This window comes from Strigops habroptila, chromosome 8 (assembly GCF_004027225.2).
Source record: "Strigops habroptila isolate Jane chromosome 8, bStrHab1.2.pri, whole genome shotgun sequence".
NCBI classification, from domain to species: Eukaryota; Metazoa; Chordata; class Aves; order Psittaciformes; family Psittacidae; genus Strigops; species Strigops habroptila.
Genome location: NC_044284.2, coordinates 39,964,852 through 39,989,525, shown reverse-complemented (window position 1 = coordinate 39,989,525; position 24,674 = coordinate 39,964,852). Strand labels below are relative to the sequence as shown.

At 41.1% G+C, this 24,674-nt stretch overlaps 1 protein-coding gene across 5 annotated transcripts in view; it reads right to left on the bottom strand.

Moving 5' to 3' along the window:
• RABGAP1L (RAB GTPase activating protein 1 like) overlaps window positions 1-24,674 on the bottom strand; it is a 252,449-nt gene that overhangs the window by 24,825 nt on the left and 202,950 nt on the right. Inside the window, exon 1 of one of the 5 annotated variants that reach the window (XM_030493478.1) lies at window positions 5,737-7,292. The exons of the other annotated variants lie outside the window; for them this stretch is intronic. Coding sequence (XP_030349338.1) covers window positions 5,737-5,847 — 111 coding nt within the window. The 5' untranslated portion in view covers window positions 5,848-7,292. Of the gene's footprint in view, window positions 1-5,736; window positions 7,293-24,674 lie in introns of those variants that run through there. 5 annotated transcript variants of the gene reach the window in all.

Genomic DNA, 24,674 nt, shown 5'->3' with positions numbered 1-24,674 from the left:
ATGAGACCTCATAAAAATTATGATTCAGACAAGTCATAACTGTCCAGAAAATAGCTCAGCTCTGTTGGAAACCAGGCTGCAGGTCATTATGCAGAACAAAAGTATTGGCAGAACTAGCATATGAGATCTCTGGTCCACCCGTGTTCACTTTTAGTAAATCTTTAAACCAGCAGAGATTCACTTAGACCATAAGAAAACCCTGTATTACCAATATTTAAGAACCACAAACAAACGGTCTGGATGACTTTGGTTGGTTACCTGAAACCCAGAAACCCATAGAAATGCTCTGAGGAGCTGACAGGATCCAGCCAATAATCAGCATAGCAGTTATAGTAGATAACCAGTAGTAGATAACCAGTGTAACTGGCTCCATACCAGCATGATTTTATAAACTGTAGGCCTTATTTTATTCTTTTCTACACGTCTGATTGATAAAAGTATCTTTACAGTTATAATGGTCTTCTCGAGCACTGGATTCACTACCACGTGATAGATATATTAAAAAAAAAACCCCAAATCCCCAAAAACAACTCAAACCCTAGAAGAGTATCCAATAGCCATAAAGCATGAATTTAAAAGCTTAGGAAATGGGTCAAAAAGCCACTGTCAAAGGGAATCATTATTCAATGGCATTTTTCATTTGGGGTTAATGACATTCTAAAGGCTGTCTTCTGGGAATCATAAAAGATCCAGCACTATCAAACATTACATCAGTGGCCTGGAAAAGTACAGTCCTGCTAATAAAATTCACAGATGACACATCGGTAGAAAGAGCAGTAAAGAACAAGAAGAAGAACCAGAAATTGCCCACACATGTTCGAATTCCTGGAAATAGCTTACTCAAGTGAAACATGCCATTGTGCCGACTCCAGACCAAATGTATCCAGGGCTTAACTACAGAACAGAGCAGGAGACATCAGCTGGGATTGAATCTCGTGAAGAGAGGGAATCAGTCCCAAGAACGCACCATTTGGACTTTTCCAAAAGTTTGAAAACTGTTCTGCTCTCAGGGAAGAATGGGGTTGGGGACTGGGAGGCACATGCTGTGAAAGCAACCTGCCATCAGAAACAGCAAGATGACTAGGGAAGTTTAAACCCTGGAGCATCTCTGGAATACTGCGTCTAGTCCTGGGAGAGGCAGTTGGGATAAAAATTAAGAGGATGTGGAGCAGAGCCACTGAGCTGTATTGTGCAGGGTGTAAATGCCTCGCAGAAGGAGGTTTAAGAGCTCAAGTTCCTCAGTTTGCACAATAGAGCAGAGACAGCTGAGGTGGCCACAGCATGTAAGTACCTTCACAGGAATGAAGTAAGTAATGGTACAGGATGCTGTCCCTCTGGCACAAAAGCGCATGCCAGATCCAAGATGGGAAACTGAAACCAGAATGAATGTGAGAAGTTAGAACATATTCGAATATTTCGAATATTCACGTACTTCGAACAGTGAGAGATTAACAGATTACCATGGAAAATTATACCTTTCCCACTTCCTGTTACACTCAAACGAGAGCTGGATGCTTTTCCAGAAGAGCATTTAACAGCACTTTTAATTTTCAAAAAATCCTACTGGAATGAACTTGGGTGGAAGGGATTAACCATTTCACCTGACATGCTGTCTGTGCTCTTGGTAATGTTGCCTCATGCACAGGTAGCCATTTTCACTACAAAGGGCATGCTGCCCACCCGGGTTGTCATCCAACACCCTTTTTGCATTGATGCTATCCAGACATTTGCTCCCCAGCCTGCACAGATGATGGAGTTCTTCCTGCCTAGGGAGGAACCCAGAGTTTTGCATTTGCCTTTGCTGAACCTCAGGAAGTTCCTCTCAGCCCACTGCTGCTGAGGGTCCTCTGATCAGCAGACCTACATTGCCATGTGTCCACCACCTACCCTCCAGTTTTTGCCACCTGAAAACCAAGCTTTTGCCATCTGAAAAACAGGATGCAACCTCTTCTGGTGTCTAGGTCTGAAGATTTTAAACAGTATCAGCCCCACTATCAACCCCAAAATATGTTTAACCAGCTGCCAGTTAGACTTCAACCCAGTGACCACTATACCCTGTGCTCCTGCCAGGCCACCCTGTTTTTCGCCCACTTTGCAGTTAACCCATCTGCTTTGAACGTCCTTAGTTTGGCTTCAATGGGAAACTGAGAACCTAAAAATCACTATGGCAGAGCCTGCTGGCACATAACCACAAATTACTTCCACGAAATGGCTGATAATTCCCCTGAACAGCGAGCTAAACACAACAAGCAGGCAGGCAAATGAAAATACCTTGCAGCTTTCCAGAAGAATGTCCTTCAACTCTGGATTAAGAGGATTATACCACTTAGTACACCATTTTTATAACCCCTTGGGTCCAAGTTTTCTGTAGGTAAGTTGAAAACTGAAATTCCCTAGAGTAATGCTGCTAAATTCTTGCACAAACTACATAGCAGTCCACTTTTATATGCTGCTTTGCATGTCTGTGCAAAGTAGTTTCAGAATAACTCGAAATCTTGAAAGCAAGACCACACAGCAAAACAACTGTGTGTCATGGTCACACTGCAATATGACTAATTTTGTTATATATGTTGGAGGATTGCTATCATACAGTGTTGCTTGTGAGCATATTTAGCAAAACCTTATATCAGATCTACATCCTGTTTAATTGTCTACTATTTACATGCATCACAGCAACACTACAAAAACACTGCTACACTTTCCACTGAAAAATTCACATTTGCCATTGAAAAATACAACTAGAATTGATGGGACCTGGACAACAGCAGAGAATTCTGATTTTCCTCACAAAGTTCATTACCTGTGTGGCACTGGACATGTCAGAAGGCTACTATGCAGGGCTGGCCTTAAGCATAAGCAACCCACACCACTATCATCTGGGCCTGGTTTGGTTTTGGTATTTACTGTTTCCCACTTCACATCATAACACGTGGCTCTCTCCCCTGTGCAAGAGAGACTCCTGCGTGCCCTGACCTATTGCACAACCCAAATGAACTATAATGAGTTACTAGTTGCAAGATTTCTGAACTATACCACCACCATCCTGGCATCCAAACTGCAGAACAGGATGAAAGCCTTTGAAGAACTTTTTTTTAACCAAACTTTTCTCTGCAACCAGAGCAGCACACTAGAAACTCCTTTAAAAATAAGTGAAACCTGGATTTTGCAAACAAACAAGATGAATCCCAGAGCGCAAAAAATACCTGCGCCAGTAACACAAACTCTAGAATAAACAAGCCCTCTGCAAATTCCTTCTGCAGAACATTACTTTATGTACAGTACATACCTTTGCACAATCTGGTAAAATGACCAGGACAGGATTTTGACAGGACCAACAGGATTTGCCCCAACTTATCCCATTTGGCAGCTTGTCCCACAATTAAACATAGCAACAGAGAACTAAAAGAAACTTTCTGAGTCATCAGGTCCCATCCCTTAGTAGTGCAGGCTCCCACGCACCATCTAATCCTACCATAATCCTGTCAAGCTTCATCTTAAAACCTCCTCAGGTTGTTTGCATCATTATTTGCTTACTTAATATACATAAAAACCATTTAAAGGAGTAGTGAAGTATTTCCTATGTAAACCCTGCAAACCTCACATTTCTTAACTTATTTACTAGTAAATAATGCACTGAAACATGTTAATACTCTTGCAGGAAGGTTGGAACTAGATGATCTTAAGGTCCTTTCCAACCCTAACTATTCTATGATTCTGCGATTCAGGGAAAAACAAGTTGTTAAGAACATATACATAGACTGAAGTCAATCATTCAGATCTTATAAATAATAGTAACAATGATACATTTCCTGCCATGGCTGTTCCATGTAAGTATCTCTGTTTATTAGGAGTTAAGTAGTTACTTTACAGAGAAATAGTAAAAAAAGTAATTTCAGCTTATTTTCAGAGTGGTAAAAACCAGCTGGAGCTGTAATGTGGTGCTCTTGACACCAATTACTTTCTCCTCCAGTCACCTGCTGCTGATCTGGAGGAATCTAGTGATACCTAATGCAATATCTGCTACTTTTGCTCTGAAGCTATACAAAACTGAGCCATCATCAAGTCCGGTTAAGCAGCACTATTCAAAGATTTAAATTATAGGGTAAGCCATCCATGAAATGTTTTCTTACCACAAGGATTTTAATTTAAACAACTGCAGAACTGGCTCTAGAATGTACAAGCAGTTCAGGACAGGAGGCACCCAGGAAACCCCGTTGTCATCCTCGTTTGCTCAGAGAAACTCGGAAGGGCCTCTACCAGAGCCCGCTGGCAGGTACCTTCTCCACAGGAACCTGGCTCCTGTTAATTCTATTGCAACACGGGTACCTCTCTGAAGGAAAGATACTACTCTGGGCTTCTAGTCACAATAATAAATACTGCCATAGCAACCAGCTAAGGGAGAAAAAGAGGAAATGTGGCTGGACAATGAATTAAGGTATATCATGCATTTAAAAGTCATGGGAAAAGTATGTGTGACTCCTAATATGCTGGTTAAGTAAAAGTCTATTTGGAGTTCAGTTTCCAACCAGGTCATACTAAAGTACACAGTTTTGTGTATACTGGATTTCCATGTTTATTTTCTAACTATTCTAATGGGCCTTGTAGATTCTAGCCTAAAGGAGGCCAGAGACAGAAAAAGACATCATAATAAAAGAGATTGACAGAACTCTAGTTTAGATCCAGAGGTCTCTGGGAGATGCAGGAGGTAAGTCCCTGCACCTGAGATTTCCTGAGCATGGACAGGCAGAAAAACCCAAGCAGGAAATATGTGGAGAGAGGTTTTACACAAGATAGCAGTAAAGCAATTTTTTCCTCTTCTGAGCACACCTCCATTTGTCACAGCTTAGTGAACTACCTGGATACAAACATAAACACACAGACCAAAGCCTGCAAACACAAATGCTTAATTGGGTTGCTAACAATTAGCGTGTTTTGTATTTAGACTTAAATTTTAACTGTATCTGCTTTCAAGCTAAGCTCAGCATCAACACATGTATTTTATTTTCAGAGACTTCTTTTGACTTCTTCTAGGCAGACTGGCTCACACATGGGCTCATCTGCAGAATTTGAGACCAAGGATGAACTTTGCCACCAAACTTCAAAGTCTAAGATATTGACTTGAACGCAGCTCCTTACAAGTGCTGGGATCTCCGTGAAGGAGGAAGATGACCACTCTGTACATGTCATTTACATAAATGACATATATGCTATTTATGAAAAATGGTCATTTAACTAAAATGTTTTTACAGATATTTATGCTGATTTCCAGAAGAACATACAAAAGTGTAACATCACCATTCCCAGAGAGGGGACAGATTCTCTTAGAGCTAGTGATGATGGTGACACCCAGGCATCTGGCCTGAACTTGTAGCTGACCTGCTAAGACACAGAAACTGTTTACATAACTTAGTGCTGATTCCATGGTTAGGTAAGTTCAGTCATTTGCCGGTTTAACTATTATTTCAATTATTTCAGTATTATTTCAAAAATACTGAATATTTTAACTATTATCCTACTGAGCAAATCACTACCTTCTGAACTAAGTAGCCCAGAAAGGTATTATTTTAATAATCTTATCTCTTCCAAGATTATTTTAATTTTGTTAATGCATGACAGCAAATTTTTGAGAAAGTAATACAGAAACTAAACAATAAGTAGCTTTCAGCAGAACGACTTAACTACTGGACAGAGTATAACTTTAAGCATTATTGGCAAAGGAGCAAGAGCAATACCTACCACACACTTGGGTTTGCTGCCTGCCACCAGATTGGCCAGAAAGTCTTCATCGTACAGCTGGCTAAAAACATGGGCATCGTATGCCACCATTATGGAGATTTCTTCCATCATTTTGCCGGCAAGCTGCCGTTAGCGGCCAGAGCAGGTTGGCAATCCAAGGCTGCACCTCGGCTCAGTTCCGTGTCAGTTGTTCACACCCACCCGAAGAAGCTAACGAGGAAGGAGTGTCACAAGAGAAAATATGACCCAGCAGATCAGCTCCCGTGTGGGTTTTCCTCTCGCAGGTCCCTTTTATTATCATGGGAAGCGCATAAGAAACACCTGCTCACAGTCCCAACACCCAGCTTGCAAAAGCCATTTGCTGAAGTTTGGTGAAAGCCAGGGAACTTGTTTTAATTCCAGTATCGGGCTGAAGATGAAAAAGTAGTAGCCAAACCAGATTAGTATTAAGCAAGAAAAGATCTGTCAGTGCTTGACAGGAGGACTGGAATCACTTCTGTTCTTCTCAAACTTTGTAGCAATTGTTTATTCTCTATATCCAGTTTTCTCCCTCGAAAGCTGATATTCTTGTCAGCAGTCTCACTTCCCAGTGAATTGCTTTTTCTGGCTTATTTGTAAATTCACAGACTGGTGTAATGACAATTTCTTTCAGATGCTCCTTGTAATTTTCCACAAGTTTCTAAATCTCTCCTTTAAAATCTTTAATAACATTCACTTCCACTTTTACACAGACCTGAATTGTATTTTGCACCATGCAGATACTTCGATTTTAGCAGGAAGTTGATGGCATCAAGTCACAACCCTCCACAAAGAGTCCTTCAGTTTCCACTTGTAATACAGAGTAAAACAGCCATGCAAAATGCAGTGAAGGCTGTAAACTCTTCCTTGAATAAACTCGCACCTCCACAAGTGAAATAAAACCAATTTATGCAATTGAAACTTTCCACAGAAGGTTTTCAACCTGAATCTGGGATGGGTTTGCTTTTAATCAAGAAATGATATGGTATCTCTTGTCTATGTGTCCTAAACAGCGAAGCTGACTTCCAAATTGCTCCTGACTTTCTAATTCATTTGTCATAACATCTATCTGACACAGAGAAAAAACAGTGCAAGGAAAAAATCTGGCCAAATCATTAAAAAAAACACAGTATTCTCAAAACTACAAATGAAAATCTAGAAAATAATAACTGATTTGAAGAAACAAACAAAGTACCCCCAAAAGAAACTCCTTTCAGGACACTTGAGCAAGGTAAAACTCCGAATCAAATCAGCACTTCTGCCTGGACTCATCCACTACCTTTTTATCTTCTCTGGAAGCCTTTTGTTCTTCCTGGTGAAAAATCATACCTGCTCAAGAAAAAGAAATCATTTCAGCCGTGCGTTTGTCTCCAAAAAGAGTATGTGCTGGATGCAGCTGGTAGAAATTTCCAGTTCAGGTTGGCGGTAGCATATGGTTACACTCTCACTTTCCCGAATAAACAAGGTCAGACCCACCTTGCTTTTCTCTTTTTCCTGTGCTCCTGGCATATCTTTATCAAAGATTACATGGGTATCTAAATAGCACCAGGTGCTATTTGCATTTGAATAGGAAACTTGAGCAACAGCTGTAGTGTACAGGATTAAAAACTCAACATCTCTTTCACTTAAATAAGGGGAGAAATTACATGTTATTGCTAGGAAACAGAGAGGGTTCTAATAGGCTTATGGCAAACAAAAAATGCAGCACTTGAAATTAAATCCTTGAGACTAATGCAGATTCTGATCATGCTTAACCCTTGCAGGAGGAAGAAAGGTATTTTTTCTTTGAAATGCACCTATAGTGCATTATTTTAGTTCTTCTTCCGAGGCTTGAAATTTTTCCATTTAATTCCCACAGTAGAAATATTCTGGATTCCAATCCTGAAGCAATATCCAGCTCACGAGATCGCTCTCCTTGTCACCTATACAAAAATCATACCTGCTCTGCTAAATCCTGCTTAGGGCTTCCGAGGTGCTTTAAATGACCGCTTCCTCTTCGTTTTCATTGCCTTGTGGGGTGGGTTTATTTTTTCTTGTAGCAAAAGTTCAAAGCATAAGGCTAACAGTGGCTCCTCCTCGGCTGCCTCCGAGGTGTGCTGACAAAAGCACCTGTTGTAAGAGGTAAAGAAATCCCTTCCCACAACTCCTCCCACCCTGCTGGCACCCACTCTCGAGGCTCCCAACAGGGGCTGACATTACATTGGAATAGTCGTGTAGGCGCAGGGGAGGGAGCAGGCGGTGTAACAACAAACATTCCCATGTTAATAACAGACCAATTTAATTCTGCAGTAAGGGCAGGAGGTGGAGAATGCAAATTATCAGACACACTCTGCAGCTGCAGCCACCTGAACCCCTCCCCTGATTTAGCCAACAGGCACCTCTATTTATAAGGAATTATGGACCAGAACCTATACTCCCTTTTAGTTCTTCATCTTAAACAGAAAGGTTAGGAAGATGTAACGGCACTAAATCTACAGGTTACTATTGTGTTATTGGCTGAATAATTCTTCTCATATCTATTCTTAATAAAGGGCTTATAATTCTGGCATGTTCTAACTAGCTATTTCAAGAAGTAACAACTGATTTTTGATGTTGACTAATGCATATCTTTAAAAAGGATGTTTTTCAGCTATTGTTTCAAGCTAATGGAGCTGAGCTGCCCACAAATCCCTAAGAACCTTCATTTTCCATCCGTATTAACAGTCTGTGCTATACCCTGAATCAGTGCATGAAATTGTAACTATCAAGCCAGTTAAACTAAATCTTTTGAATTAAACTGACTGAAGCAAACATGTCCACCCAGACATAGTAGTAGCATGCTCACACCAAAGGAACTGAAAAGGAAAAGGCAAGCAGAGAGGTAACCCTGCACCACCTCTTCAGGCCGTGCTACACAGTCCTCCCAGTGTCTCAATACAGAGCCTTCCCCTCAGCCAGGGTTTCTGAGTGCTGAAGTGATGAATAATCTATCAAAAGACAATGAAAACCACGTAAGGCAGCTTCCTGTTCTATAAACCAAATAGCACTTCTCTGTATAACGGCATGTCTACCTTGCAGGAACACAGTCCCCTCCACAACACAGTTTTGAAAGCATACCTCCAAAGCAGGAATTTTTGGAGAAGCAGTTCAACCAAGCAGTCAGGATGAGAGAGGAGAGCCAGCAGAAGGGCAGGTAAGCTGCAGAAAACTGTTAACTAATTAAGGTAAGTAGCCCTAATTACAGTTGTTGGGATTTATATCCTGGTGGATAGTAGAGGTGAATGGAAAATTCCTGAACTGAGCAAACCAGCTAGCTTAGCAAAGCAAAATCCTGCTCACTCCCAAGATAAATTCACTCTCACTCCACCCCCAGGAATGTCTTGCTGCTATCTGATGGGGATAGGATCTTCTGATAGACTGGAAAGCGTTACGTATGTGAGGTATGTGCAGCTTCTCGCTAAACGCTCCCTTCCTGCCACCACATTTCTGAAACACAAAGGCATTTTCTGCAATTTGCTTTTCACATATTAATGAATCTGGAAAGATCACAGCAGTCTTCAGATAAGGAAACATAAAACTCCTTTCAGAGCACTTGGAATAGCATTTGCCAGCCTTCAAGATAAGTTTACAGGTTTTTACCCCCAATGGGAATGAATAACAGTAGTATAACACTCTCTTAGTAATTCCCTTACCCAGTAATGACCTGTAAGAACTGTTTCAAACACAAACAGCAAGTGAAAAACATGGGTAACAAGTCAAATGCTGAGAATCCCAAAGCACAGTTACGTTCTCTCCTCACCTACAAAGGGCTTGCTGACCATCAGAGGACAGCAGATAGCCAGATCTTCCATCCACAAACTAGGTCACCTGCAGTGCCACCTAAAGCCCTGGGAGACATTGTGGCTGTCCTCAGGAGGTCACCCTGCTGTGCCAAACCTTTGGCCATGCCAAACGCCTGTGCTAGAGTGAAAGGCAAGGGAGCGGCAGCCCCTTGCACATGTGGTTATTTCAGCAGAACGAGCAAAGCATTTCGTGCTGTGCTGCTGCAGCCTTCAAGAACGCTGTGATTTTGTTCCAGTTTTAGATATCAGAAGGTAAATACCTTTAGACATGTTTCTGGATTCAAAGTGAGAACTGAACACTAAGCCATTGCTCACAAGAATGCCCGTTCAAGAAAAGCAGTTACCAGGCTCAGGTTGATCTGCAGTTCAGCAATTGCCTCTCCACGTTTTATTTTTATTATTTGAAATGTCAAATAACACGGCCTTTTTTTTTTCCTTTTCCCAAAGAAGTGGGTGTGTGCACCTGTGTTTCTCCTAAAATTAGCCACCAAATGTGTGGAAAAATCTGGGCTTGATGTGCTTTAGCATATGTACTTACATGGGTAAATCCTCCCAATTTGCAGCTATGCTGCATTCTCCTGATTTGAAAGCAGGCAAGATTGTAAACTCATTTCCACAGATTAAAGCCAGCAAAGCAATCCTGCTGGAGAGAGAGAATGTTTCCGTCCCAGCTGTGGCAGGGGTCAGCATGGCTGCACCCCCCTGCAATGTAAATGTGTAGCCCACTGTAGGGAAAAGCTGAGGACTTCTGAGTCTTCAGTTTAGGTTGCCTGCCTCTTGTATTATTTACTGTAAGCACACATAATAAAGGAGGGCAGTACTATGATCCTGCTCTCCTTCAGTCTCTAGGAAAGCACTAACAGCAAAGTCAGTGCAAAGGCGGGAGGATTAAAACGAATGTAGCAGAAAATACCCAAATCCCCCTCTCCCAGCCTCCCAAATCAGCTGCGTGCCACACAAAAACCTACTCCCATGCAAAACTGTTAATTAACCTCACTTCTAAACTGCAAAGGGTGGAAAAGCAGGCCAGCCAATAGCTCCCCAACCTGTTGAAGGTCACTCCCTGTATTTTTAAAAGCATATTCTCGATTAATCCTGTTCTGTGTATTTGTTCTGCTTCTCAAAGAGATGGTTATTAACGCTTGCACTTCATTTCAGGTTTTATATTAACTTGAAACTACAGCTAAACAAGTGCATGAAGCTGCCTAAAACAAATCCACCCATTTTGATTTCTGAAAACCATATGAACTTGGAAAAGATTAAATGGCAGTGTAGCTGGGATGCCAGCCTACAGGTACATACTTATTATTATTCAGCTCAATCTATTCCAAAGTATTTTGCAGCCTTTAAAATTAACTCATGACTCTTTTTTGATTTTTAATTCATTAAATTCACATTTTTACTTTATGTTTTCATATTTCTTTCCATACTGCCACTATCACTTTCTAAAGGCACTAGAAATTATTTCCTCTCTTCAGCTGAGTTTCCTTCAGATGTCAACTGTCTGGCAGAAGTATCCTGCTTCATGAACTTCCTTCTTGTCTGTCAGGAGTCTGCATTACTGTTGGGATGACTTTTTGCTTGCCTGTGTTTTTCCAGCGCCAAAGGCAGCACAGGGCTCAGACCAGACAAAACTACTAGTGCAGTTTACTGCATGGCTCCGCAAAGAGCTGCAGTCTGATGGGTGATGGAGGCAGTGGGGCAGAGGAACAAGGAAAGAGATAGACATACCTGAGCCAGTATTGCTGCTAAGTAAAAGGAATATTGAATCTTACTGTGAGATTTTGGACATCCTTGCCTTTGGCTGTATACTGTAAAACAGGTTTTACAACCTGTTTTATTTTAGCAAAATAGGCCATTTTTTTCCCCCTGTTTCCAAGGGGTGGTACTGGTGTGCTCCCCAACATGCCAACGGCTGCTCCAGCCTAATGCACTGTGAGTGGGGCCATGCTAGTTTGCACTGCAGACAGCCCTACAGAAATCATTCAGAAGGAAAAGGCAAAAATTCCTCAGCTGAATTAGAGTATAATTCCTGGAAAGCAACAGGCTTCTGCCACCCGCTTCATATTTCACCCCTTCTCTTTGGGGACCCATTTTTTATCTCCTCCCACTTCAGTGATGGCAGACACCCGTAAACAACACCACAACTGAGGGAGGTGGCAGCAGCCCAAAAGCAGTCCATGTACCCGGGACCTTCCTATACCTGCCTAAGGCCATGACCAGTGTCTCCTGAATTTATGCCCTCAGAGCCAAATCAACACAAACAGGCCCTTCCAGCTGCTGAAGGCACAAACATTAACAATCAGTTTGCCACTGTAAATGTCTCCGATACATATTATCTGGGGCTATTAATCCAACAACTGAAAAATGTTTGTAAGGCATTCAGACCATGCAAATGCCACTGAGAGCTAAGTTCTATAATAAACTGATCCCAACCCAACACTACCTGTGAAACATATTTTAAACTTGTTGCGTTTATCACTTAAACTGGTATTGAAAAGAAAAAAAAATGAGCTCAAGCATATTCTTCAAGAAAATTAGCACAGCAGCTGCACAGGAATGCTTTACACTTACAATTATTTATATGGATTTCTGGCCTGGTTTCAGTATAGCTTGATTCAGGGATTTCACCCAAATTGCCCACAAGCTAATACAAGCAGAGCCAGATTTTATCAAGCAAAAGCTTCATCAGAGTAACAGACTTTGTTCAGGCTTCACACAAATGATAATCATACAGCAAGTATTTATCTGTATCACTACCTTCACCCATGGTCTACTGTCTTTTCATTTACAGCATATGATCAGCAAACAAAAGATATTACTTAACACCAAGTAGCACATTAAAGAGTATCATCTGTCACATGAAGAGATTCTCACTGGGGCCCAAGACCCAGGACTTTTCATTCCAATCCCACACCTGACTTTCTTTCTCAAGGAAGATACATCTCCCCATATCTTTCTTTCCCATCCCAAAGAGGGATTAACAGTTCTTATCTACCTCCCAGAGGAAGATTAATAAAGGTAAAATTAATGAAAAATGCAAACCCGTAAGTGGTATTATTATTGTTGTGATTGTTATAATGTTGTCTGGCAAGTTTTCTCCAGAGTGCTGTTAAATGTCTTGTGAACTAGCCATGCTGCACATGGAGAGCACGATGACATGTTTACCTGGATGACCTCTCTGACGCGCCCTATATCACATCAGATTTTAGTATCTTTACTGATCGTTACTTTGCACCTGACTTTTAGCTTGAGACGAGAAAAAAAGGAGAAAGAACGAAGGGCTGGAGAGTCACTATGAGAAATTACTGTAATTAAATAAAGAGAAAGGCAGGACCACAGCACATCCTCTGTCCATCAAAACCACTGGAGCTGGCTAGGCACAAACCCTGACGTGCAATGATGAGGCAGGCGCTGCTGTGCTGGTACCCTGGGAGCACCACAGCAAGGCCCCAGAAAGGTCTGTGGCCATGTGCTCCATGTGGAACCCCTGACAGAAGCCTTATGGAAAAGCTGAGGCATTTCTATGTGTAAATATAGCACAACAGTAATGGCGTATTCCCAAAGCAAAAATAAATCCACAGTATGATTGCTTGGAAGATGAGATAAAGAGTAATTAAGACTGAAATGATGCAGGTGAGCAGGAAATGGCACACGGTGTTAGATAAACTGGGCTAAACCAGACAGACTAGTCCAAGTTATATCAGCTGCTGAGGTACAGAAGTCAGACTGATTGTGAGACGCAGTCTAGACTGAGGCATGCTTGAAGACTCTGAAATGAGATTGTTTCATGTATTATACATTAAAAGTACAAACTAGTGACACTTTCCAGGAGAGCAGTGTCCTCCACAATGCTGGAGTTAAAAAGGAAAGCATTAACTTGGAGGTCAAAGCACTGAACATAACCAAAAGAGTCCAGAAAACAGCTCTTCTATATTTATACCAAAGATGATTAACAGCAACCTGATACAGAAAGCATTTGACACGAAATCCATTGTCTGGGAAAGATGGAAGGCAGCTAAGCCTCAGTACTTCCCTGGACAAATTCCCCAGGAATTTGTACAGGTCAACTCCAGAGCAGGAAAGAAGCTCAGGACTGTACAAGCCGATCAGCTGTGTAAGACGACCAGCGGCATCCACTAATCTAAGCTTCACATAATCCTTTGCCGCTAAATCCCCATTCATCACCATACAGTACAGTGAAAGGGAAATTCTGTTCTCAAAAGATGATTTGGGAGACAAACTATTTCAATGCTTAACTGTGCTGATCTAGTCTCCTACTGTGAAAATCTGCATCTATGTTTAATACTTCAATATACCACAGTGAGAAAAGCTTCTGTATTTACTTATGATTTAAAGATTAACCTGTCTTGATTTGACTGTTAATAAGCTTATTTTAGAAGCTCAAATGTATGGAGGAGGAGAGAAGGCAGGTTATTCCACAAGATGTCAAAGAGCTCTCTACATGATAATGAGGTATTTCTTCAGAAACCAGAGACCAGAGATATTTCCATATACTCTTCTACTCTCCCCATTTATCTTATTCCAAGTTTGTCTTTTATTTAAAATCTGGACTATAGGTCTTTATTACTACTATTACTATATCTATGCATCTAAGAGATAAAAATAATAACCCTCCCCCCCGGAACTGGTCTAGCTTAGCACAGATGTCCACAGGGCAAGAGAACATTTTCTCCTTGTATCCATGTGCTCAGGCTGGGCACAATGTAGTGCTCAAGCTGAGGTCAGTGTTTCTGTCATGCGTGCCAAGGCTGTGCTCCCTTGGAAGCTCACTCATTCCCAGTGTGCAGAAATGAATGAGAGCTAATTTTTGCTTGATTTGCGGAAAAAACCACAAACAAACAAACAAGCACCACAACAGCAAGCAAATTAAAACAGAGAATGCAATAAAATTTAGGATGATTCACAAAAAAAGCTTTTTAAAAAGAGGCTTCTACCACCATAAAACTCCTCAATGTATTTCCAAAGCACACTTTTTATATCATCAACATCGTTATTTTCAGTGTTTGGAAAAGTCAATCCCCTAAGCAAAACAGGAAAAAAAAAAAAAAAGGCTAAAAAATGGGAAACTTTGGTTTATAACGATGGAAAAGAGATACCATGCTTCTGCTTCTCTCAGTTTTGATGTTGGCTATGAATGACAAGGCAGCAGTTTCAGCCCACCATCCACTGGTATTCAGAAAGCATATCATCTATCAAAATTCAACCATGTGTTTACAGTTTAAATTAATAGGGGGGAAATCAGTGTCTGCATTTGTTCACTGATTTGGAGACTGCAAGAATAAGCCCTAAGGTTTCATTCTTTTGCCTCCAGCAATAGTGAACTGAACCATTTAATTTAACGGTGTAAATGAGATGCTGATCTGAAAATGAAGTAAACCAACTCATAACAAACTAATAACTAATGTGGAAAAGAAAAACTATGTTGCTGTCTATATGTGACCTGTGTAATGGTTTGAAAGGTTACAAATGTCCCTCTGCTGCACTGTAGGAGAATAACTCAGTTTCTAATTACTCTTTGAAACTAATTACTCTTTAAAAGTGGTGAAGGCTTTGATGACCTTTCTCAGCCATATGATGGTTGTTTGTTGGAATGCCACATAATATAGATATGTCTTACTGCAGAACTTTACAATAACCTGGAAAATTAAACATGGACTTAGAAACACTCCTGAGACTGGCAATTGATTTAGCAGTACATTGACTTGGCTCCCCCAGTTTTAAGGAGAGTGAAATGAATGAGTCGTACTGGTGATTCTTGTGACACAGCACATCCCTGATGTTGCACACTATTGACATTACTGAGATGGACAGTATCGCTATTGAACTGTCCTGGGAAAAAATAAAAACAAAAGGATAGTTTCCTTAACATTACTTAGGACTATGAAATTGAGAAAGACCAGAAACATCTGAGTCAGACTTTTCTTATCTCTCATAATGAAGTATAACAGCAGCAAGAGAAAAAGCTCACTGTAAGGTTAAGATTGATTGCCCTAACTCGGTGTCTCTTTTGGCAATCTGTTATCAGTAGCACACTGCAAAACATCCAGGTTATTTTCTCCGGCAATACTATATCTTTATTCTCTTTTTTTTTTTATTTCCCCCTATTAGGAACGTATGACATGTGCTTGCTTTATCAGTATTGTTTGCATTCTTGTGCTCTTCTTGGATCTTTCACAAAACAGAATTTCAGGGTATATATAGCTGGCTAGGCCCAACACCACCAAGGATAGAACAAGAGGCAGCACCACAAACCAGTCATCAGACATAGCATTAGGGCAGCTGTGTCTCCTGTAATACCTTTATCAGCTGAGGTATGTTTTATCCTTTCTCAGCACTGCAGACCACCCTACATTTTGCCAGAGCTCTGAAAGTTCAAGAGCAAAAGCAGAGTACATCATGTGGGAAGAGCCACAAGAAGAAACATACAGATACCCACCCATACTAGCCACTTGCCTGCCTCTGGGTGTAATTCAGGGTGTGAATCATCATCTTCCATTCCCTAAACACCCAACATCTTCCTATATGAAAGATCTTTTTCTTCCTATCTTCAATTAATGAAACCAACATCTGCTGATTCGACCCTTTTAAGCATACCTGAAACAACTTCTCAGGGCAGTAAAAGCTAGCACCAGCTCAAATGCCCTGGAATAAGTCTCCTGTGTTTTGTTCACAACTCAGCTGAAAGAATACCTGAGATAACTTAAATACTTGCCCAAGCACCTATCACATTTCTGAGTTCTATGTGAAGAACAGCACCAAAACATACACGCCATCACAAACAGCACAACTTGGCTTGTGAAATCTCAACCATATTAAAAAAAATGCATGGAGCCACAGGTCAGCAAAGGTTTTACAATCAGCACTCCTCTGAATGTGCATAAAAAGCGGACATCCCAGTGACAGACACGTCATAAATGACAAAAAGACCAAGAGTTCATTTTGAAAAAATTGTAATACAGAATGAGCATGCCAAACCACACTCAGAAATATTTTTATTTTCCAAATAGGTAATCAAATGCTTAAAGCAAATAAGGAGAAAATTCAATCTGGACTTAAAACATCACCTTTCTCATCTCACTTTGATGTAAAAAAATTACATTTGACCTTGTGCATAACCCCTGTTCTTCAGGACTGCATGTACAAAACTAAGCATTCAAGTGCTTCTCTCTGTTCTTCTCCAGAGGAGGTCAGGTAGTGGCTGGATCATCAAAGCAGAAAAATTATTTTTCTATCAAAAAGAAGTCTTCAACAAAAACTACTGCAGATAGAGAAGCTACCACTCAGTAGCAGCCAAAGACAGTAAAGAGAGGACCAAAAGGCAACAGCTGTGGAAGAAGTGTACTTCAAAGACACAGCTCATGAATGTTGTCTCTGCTTGCTGAAAGAAAAAGGAAAAAGGGGGGAAAACCAGTTTGGTACAAACAGCCAGTTTGTTCCAAATAAAGGATTCATCCCTCTTTTCTCAAGCTACGGTATTGTGCTGGAGTAAAAATGCAAAATACTGGAGCTTGTGAAAGCATCTGAATTGTTTCTGAAGCCTTTACTGAAGAGTGTGGCAGTTCTTTCATCAAAGTTATCATCGCAGTCTAACACCGATGCTGACGTGACCAACGCTATCACAACAAACACAGCCAGGCTCTGTCACAGTATATCCGCTTAATGCTTTCCTGGTTGTGAAAAGGGACTCAAAACAGTGGTCCTGATTTTTTGCTTGGCAGCACAGGATGTAATAGTACACACAAACCACTTTGATCTTCCCCCATTTTGGAAGCACATCTAGAACAAGTGGCACAGTTGCAGCTTCATTACACTTGTGCTATCCTCCCCTATCCACCTGCAGCCACTACAAATGCCCTGGCAGTTTATCTATACACCAAATACTCCACCAGCAACGTGCTCCTCTCTTGATACAATTTAGGCCAAATCTGTGCCTTGGCCAGGATCCAAACCCCACCCTACAAAAATGCAGTTGTTCCTGTAGAACTGCCTCTACAGCAAGGCTTTTCCCAGCATTGCTGGGCAGGGGATGGATAACCTTTGTGGATCTAGTTAGGCAACAAGAAGCCTGAAATACGGACACAGCTGAAGTTAAAGCAGCCAGAAATAAAGTAAGCACAAAAATGGCTTAAAGCCATCTTTGTTCTGACCCTTTCTTTCTTCCATCAAAGACTGCTGGGACCAAATAGACTCCACAGCGGTCCATGGCCAGCTACGCCTTAGAAATACACTTCCAGCATACTACTGAATGCCACTCCAGCTCAGCAAATATCATGAGGAGTTTGCTCAGCTGATGACCAGAAACACCAGTAAAGAGGGTACTGGATGGTGTTGGAGAGAAGGCAAACAGCTATGCAAGTAAAGGCACCCTGCTGCAACATGGAGGCTAATAGCTCTGCTTCCATGTTATAAATAAATAACTTGTAAAAGCAAATAAATAAGAATGAGGGTGGGCTGCAGAAAAGCAGCTAAACTGTGGCCCCTTCAGCATTTTGGAGGTTGCTTAGCAACAGGCTGGCTGCTGCAGGGCTAAAGTAGCATGAAATTAGCAGTTTCTCAGCAAAAGACAAATTGAATGTAAAACTGGGGAGGTGGCCTCTAAGTGGAAGCAAGGAGAACAGCATTAACTGGTGAATCTGATATGGTGGGCATCTTTTATGAGTGCTTCCTGAGTGCTGGGGATCTTTAGTTAATGCAGCCAAGAGGCTTTGCCCTGCCTGGGTACTGATAAATTCCAAAGCGTGCCTGGCAAGTTAATAATTCAATCTTGATTAAAATTATGTCCATTACAGTCACCTCACGGGTTAATTACTTAGTAACGATTTTAAATAGCTCAAACCCAATCATATCAGACTACCCTTCCTATATTAGTGCCCCCTGACTACACACCGTGTTTTCAGTTGCAGAGTTATCTAATATATTTCCTCATCAATTTCGGGTCTAGGTTACTTCAATGCTGTCTCTGCATGCACTTAAGGAATTTGGTCCCTGTGAATCTTTTGAGTAACTGAATCTCAACAGCACAGATCTTGCTCTGGCCAAATAATTCCTCTAAAGTGTGTTGCTTCTCTAGCCTTCTGGAACAACATCATGTGGACACAGAGAATCATTATATAGACAGCAGCTATTAGAGAGAACTGAGTAATGAGAACAGCAAGAACAACATGTGCGCATTTCATGGAAGACTTAAACAGGAGTTTTGAATGAAGGATTTTTCTGGGTCACTTAATCTGGGGCTGGATTGTACCAGTTATTTCTTTTCCACTGCTAAATGGGTGTGAAGCTGGTCTCTAGCAGCAAGACACAACCAGGGACCCGTACGGCACATGATCCATTGAAAGGTGGCATGGGATTGTGGCTGGGTCAGGAAAGAGGGTAAGTGGCTTGTCCAGGCACTAAACTACTAAACTGGAGCAGGAAAGGGAAAACATAGTGTCCCTTTTCCCTACTTTTTACACACACACAGAGCAGTGATAACATCTTTTACTTCTTATTTACAGAATAGCTTATATTTGTGTGGCACTTCAGAACCAGAGTAAGACCTATCTGGGGGCCTATGCGTCAACCAAATTTGCTTGCAGCATGGAAACTACATTTCATGCTCTTTAGTGCTCTAACACAGCCCTTAATCGTTTCTGTGATTGGGGTGGAGTGTATACAAGCCATCACCAGTTCTATGGGCAGTAAACTGCATATTGTATAGCAGATTAGCTGTTTTCGATCTTCATAATTTTCAGAATGATTTCTGGATCCTTGGGGGCTGCACACAGAGACGCCTTTGGCAATATTTTGTTTTCCTATTCATCTGGGGTTGAAAAGATGGCAACTGAGGCTTACTGATGTAGCAAACACTTAGTGCCCTCCATTTCCTTAATGAGCCTATTAAGTGAATCTATCAAAGGTGTAACGACAAGTCTCAGAGGAAAGAAACAGAGAGAGATAACTGACTGTCCTATTCCTATTATACGTACACAAGAAAACAACCTATAGGCGACATAGTTAATTGGGAAACAATGTGATTCCGTGGCTGGAGAAGTGCCTCAACCTAAAATACCCTGACACTTTTCCTTTTTGCATAGCCAGAGTTAGCTGTGCCTGAGCATACAGCTGCACTGTCTGCTTCAGCTTCTCCTTCTCTGAATGGGAGATGCTAAAATCCTGCTTCACAGAGCTGCTGTGAAACATCCATCTCTGGGGTATTTGGAAACTCAAGTGTCTGGTGAAACTGTTAGCGCTCCCTGAACTTGAGGAAAATAAGTGATTGAAAGGAGACAGTCTTGGTTTAGGTCGCAAGACTGTATCAAAACTCAAAAGGAATTTTATTCTTCATTTTCCTAAATGAGTCCTTGCAGGTGTAAATCCTAGGATTTAATCTCCCCAGGGAGATTAAAAAATACTGCTTTATTAATTCAAATATACTGACTACCAGGCATACAGCAACTGGCACACATCACTCTCCACCACACGGGATTTTATTTAAAAGGTTAACTATGACCCAATATTGCATATTTTCCAGTGCTTAGCCCCATTTTATGGGGAAGTGCTATTCCTTACAGGGCTGGTATCCGTGTGCATCACTTGTTGAAGCTGGCTCACTAGTACATGCCAGGCTAAAGGTTCAGTGTAACAGAGACAGACTGCACGCTCCCCCTGGTACTGTCAGTACTAGCAGCACAGGTTAGAAAGGGAAGTTACAGAGGGATGAATACAGAAGTGCCTCCTTCCCTTATCAGGACAGACAGATAGGGCAGCTGCTCAGCTGCGACACACACCAAGCACAAGAGCAGAGCCAGGCAAGATCATAAGTACCAGAAAGTATCAGGGAAAAGAAATTTAGTAAGTGACGGTGCAGACAAGCCTAAATCTTGCATTCTGCTCATGTATTAAGAGTGGAAAAAGGGAAGCAGGAAGAGCAAATAGAATCAGCAATACTTAAGAGTCTGAAAGAGAAGATGTACTAAAACATACGCTTGTTTCTCTTAAAATGTCACTCACTGCCAACTGTCATCATTTCCAGACTTTCAGGATTGAATTATATTGTAATTACCTCCTATTTGGACAGGGTCACAAAAATAAAAGCTCAATACTTTCCTACATTACAGTGTGCTGTTTGTTCCTTTCACTCCTGTAGCAGCCAAGTCTCGTTTTCTGGTATCAACAAATTTGCCTTCAGAATAAAATGCTGTTTTCAGTCCATTAGTGTAGTGTAAGACACATTAAAAAGTTAAGAGCCACCACTACTGATCTTTCTGAGAAGCCTCCCACAGCACAGACATCTTTATCCTCTTGCTAACCCTTATAAATCACTTTATATCATAAAAGCAACAAAAAGGAAACAAATACAAAACCCATACCCATGTAACCTTAATGACAGTTGCTTGTTCTTCACATGCCCTCATTGCTGAATAAAGACATGTGAAATCCCTTACATCAGGGACTCAAAAACATGCCTCATTTTTTTCCACCTCTCCTCCTGTCCCAAATTCCTGTGACAGTATATAATCATAGAATCACAGAATGGTTAGGGTTGGAAAGGACCTTCCAACCTCCCTGCCATGCACAGGGACGCCTCACACTAGGCCATGTTGCCCAAGGCTCTCTCCAGCCTGGCCTTGAACACTGCCAGGGATGGAGCATTATCTTGTACAAAATTCCTGTATGATGGATCAAAGATTGAAAATGAACAAGGCATATAGGTAATTAGTTCCCTTGTTTAAACAGGTAGCCTGTAAACACTGCTTGTGACAAAGTCCTGCTACAAGACGTTGTTACTGACATTCTGTGGATGCTATAATACAGAAAGATGGAAGGAAAATAACGAGGGACACTGGTGTTCCCAGGGGAGCCAGGGTTCCCCACAAGCCCCCATGTGAGCTCTCAGTCCAGTGCTGGATCTCTAAATGTGCTGCTCATTTCCTGCTTGCTTCAGCCATTAGGACCTCAGCCTGTTTCCAGAGGAGAAGCTGCCTGATGGAGGAAGATTAATGAGAGTGAGCAGAACACAAGATGGACTCTGGCACAGTCCACAACCATTCGTCCTCCTAATTCGCCTGAGCAATTAGTGCTGTGCCTGTGATGAACCCTTTCTCTTTGGGCTAGGAGGTCCTCTGCTGCTGAAGAGCAAGAGGAGGAGGTTTTCAAGGGTTACCAAGGCCAGGCAGTTGCCTCCTTCCCCTTCACACCCCTGGCCCTGACCAGGCATGTTTTTACCAAATCCTGAAGTGCTTGGGGTTGTCATGTTGATTCGAGAAGATGGCTCTGGAGCATCTTAGGGCAGAGCAAACAAACACATTGCAAAAGCAGATTCCCCTGGGCTAGAAAGTCACTGCCTTTGCAAGAACCCATTGTCAGAATATCCTGCTCGGAAACACAAACTGTCCCAAGCAAGATGCTGCTTTCTTACCAAATGTCCTTCCTCCTCAGAGAGGTACTCACTGTGCTTCATGTTGTGCTCAAAGGAAGTTCATTAGAATACAAACATAAATTTTACTTTGTGTTATAAGAGAAGCGAGGGCCAAATTTGCCTCTGAGCTTCCTGCTCCTATTAAGAGCAATGGTATTTGTGTCTATAAAGGCCTATGTGAGTATGGATGAGCTTCTGTAATGAAGAAAACTGTGTGCTGGCATCTATATTCTGCAGGTACCAAATAGTAGCACAAAAGCCTCCTTTTATTTCTTTCACGAAGAAAGAAATCGCATTTACTCTTTTCAGGACTACTTAAAGTTTAAAAATAATGCAGCAATAATGAGGTGCTGAAATAGTTTTTCTCTCACTTCTGACAGGTCAGGTAACTTGCAGCGTCATCAAAACCAATAGCCTGATAACAAATTTTTCACATATCACTGATGGTGGGAAAAGAAAAGAGCCCAAAGTGGGAAATATGGTTTACCAGAAGGCAAAAGGATTATTGAATACAGCATGTTGCAACAGGCTACCTTCAGGAGAGCGTGAGCAATCCAAACAAAGCATTCTCATTAGGCAGTTAGGAATCAAAGCCCTGATCCATTTCCAATTTCTTTCACTCCTCTTGACTCGCTGAAATATAATCAATATTCCCTACTGTGTAAAGATGAAGCATCCCAGGTGGCACAATCAGGTGGCTTACTCAGACTGCCACGAAATTGCTCCTCGTGAGGATGCAGGATAAGGTCATTGATCTTGTGCTCTAGCCATGGGTTAACAAAAGGATTTATGAGATTAAAAAATAGCTATTCAGGCAATCACTTGACTCTGCTAAGAACTTTAGCTATAGTTTAATTTTAGGGGTGTGGGAGGGTGTCAAGGCCTTAATCTCTGAGCCTCTCTAAGCTATGTCAACCATAGCATATTTATGTTAGTGGAATTAGCTGTATTTCCTATTTGGGAAAGGGGTGATAAGGACCCACTCCAGGTTGGTGCAATGTGCAGATGCAGCTGGGATGGAGAACTGTTGAAGCGGAAGATTTTGCAGCTCTGTTGTCACAGTAACTGGGTGACTCAACCTGACAGGCCGTCTTTGGGCCTGAGCTGTGCATGCTGAATTTGTGCCTATACTTCCTGATTTCAGAGAGTATTTATTATGTTAATTACTCAGAGATAAGATTTTCTGTTGGTTTTGGGTTTTTTTTTTTCATGGCTTTTGACTAATTTCACTTGCAGAATCAAATTCTGTTTAAGAATTATTGTTGAGGAAATTGCATTAATTAAGCAAAGGAAGTTGAAAGAATAATAAACAGATATGATAATGTAATGAGGACTTGATCTTCATCTGCTGCTTGAACAATTGAATAGAAAACCAAGATATATGGTCATGGCTTCCCAGTGAACAGACCCACAATAATTTTTAACTTTTTCCTATAGTTTAAACTTTTTTTATAGAGATAAGGAATGTGGGGAAGTGAAAGCAAAGAGAAGGAACCTGTCATCCCCTCCATGGCTTCCACAACTCATCAGTACACCTGTAGGGCTGTGGGTACACATCTGAAACAGTAATGAGTGTAACAGCAATGAACTTCTGAGAGAGGCTGGCAGATGTGCCAATCACCTCTCTGCCCAGGTGTTCACAGTATTGCATGAAAAATAGTAATTTATAGATGAATTATTTCAGACTTAAGCAATATGAAACAGCCAAACACCACAATATTTAAAAATTTCAGAAAGAGTAAACCAGCACATTGTCATTCTTAAATAAAATGAAACACCTCTACTTATTCTCCATAGAGAATCAAGGCTATAATATGGTAAAAATAAGTGTCATTAACTGCAGGAAAACAGAGAATCCTGAAACAAAGTGATAAGGAGATCCTAAAAATGTGAATATTACTCTTATAAAGTACTCAGCTAAACTTCTATGCCAGTAGCTACGTATTGCTTAGATAAGAGCCAAGTAACCACTCACTGAATTTAACTTTGAACAGCATCAATAACGGCAAAAATAATGCCTAGGGTTTGTAATGGAAAGTTATTAATAGCGACTTCAGTTCTAAAAGCTACTGTCACTGCAGAGCTCTGCATTTATAAAATGCATACAGCCATCCTTCTATACTTAGTTTTGTTTGTTCGCTTATTTTCAAAGCAGAGAAATTCAACTGCAGGTGCCTGGGAAATCAAACGCCAGCAAAAATGCATAAAGACACTGTCCCCAGTGTCTTGTCTTTATTTATTTGCAAAAGCTTGGGGGGTGGGGTGTAAAGGGAATATTGTTAGGCTTTGCCTTTTTTTCTCCCAATTATTTTTGAAAGTTTAGGTCTCAGTATAGCATGGTGCTTCAAAAATTTGTTATCTCATAAAAAAACCCCAACAAATGAAATGAAACAAATGTCTGGTCCCAACTGTTCTCTGCACTACACTGAGAATGAATCACAGTTGGGTTTTTTTTCCTCAAGCGACTGCATGCAATAGACATTGGCACTGGATTACCTGAGTTTTCTGTAACATAGTCATGACTTGTTTCCAATAACTTCAGTTTTAAATTTTGTAACATCTGCAGATATAAAATAACCAAAGCATTTCTGAGAAAGACACATATCAGAAAGGCTGATCAAATATGACACAAGGCAGCTTGAACTTTTCTGCCCAAATGCACATATTCTAAGATT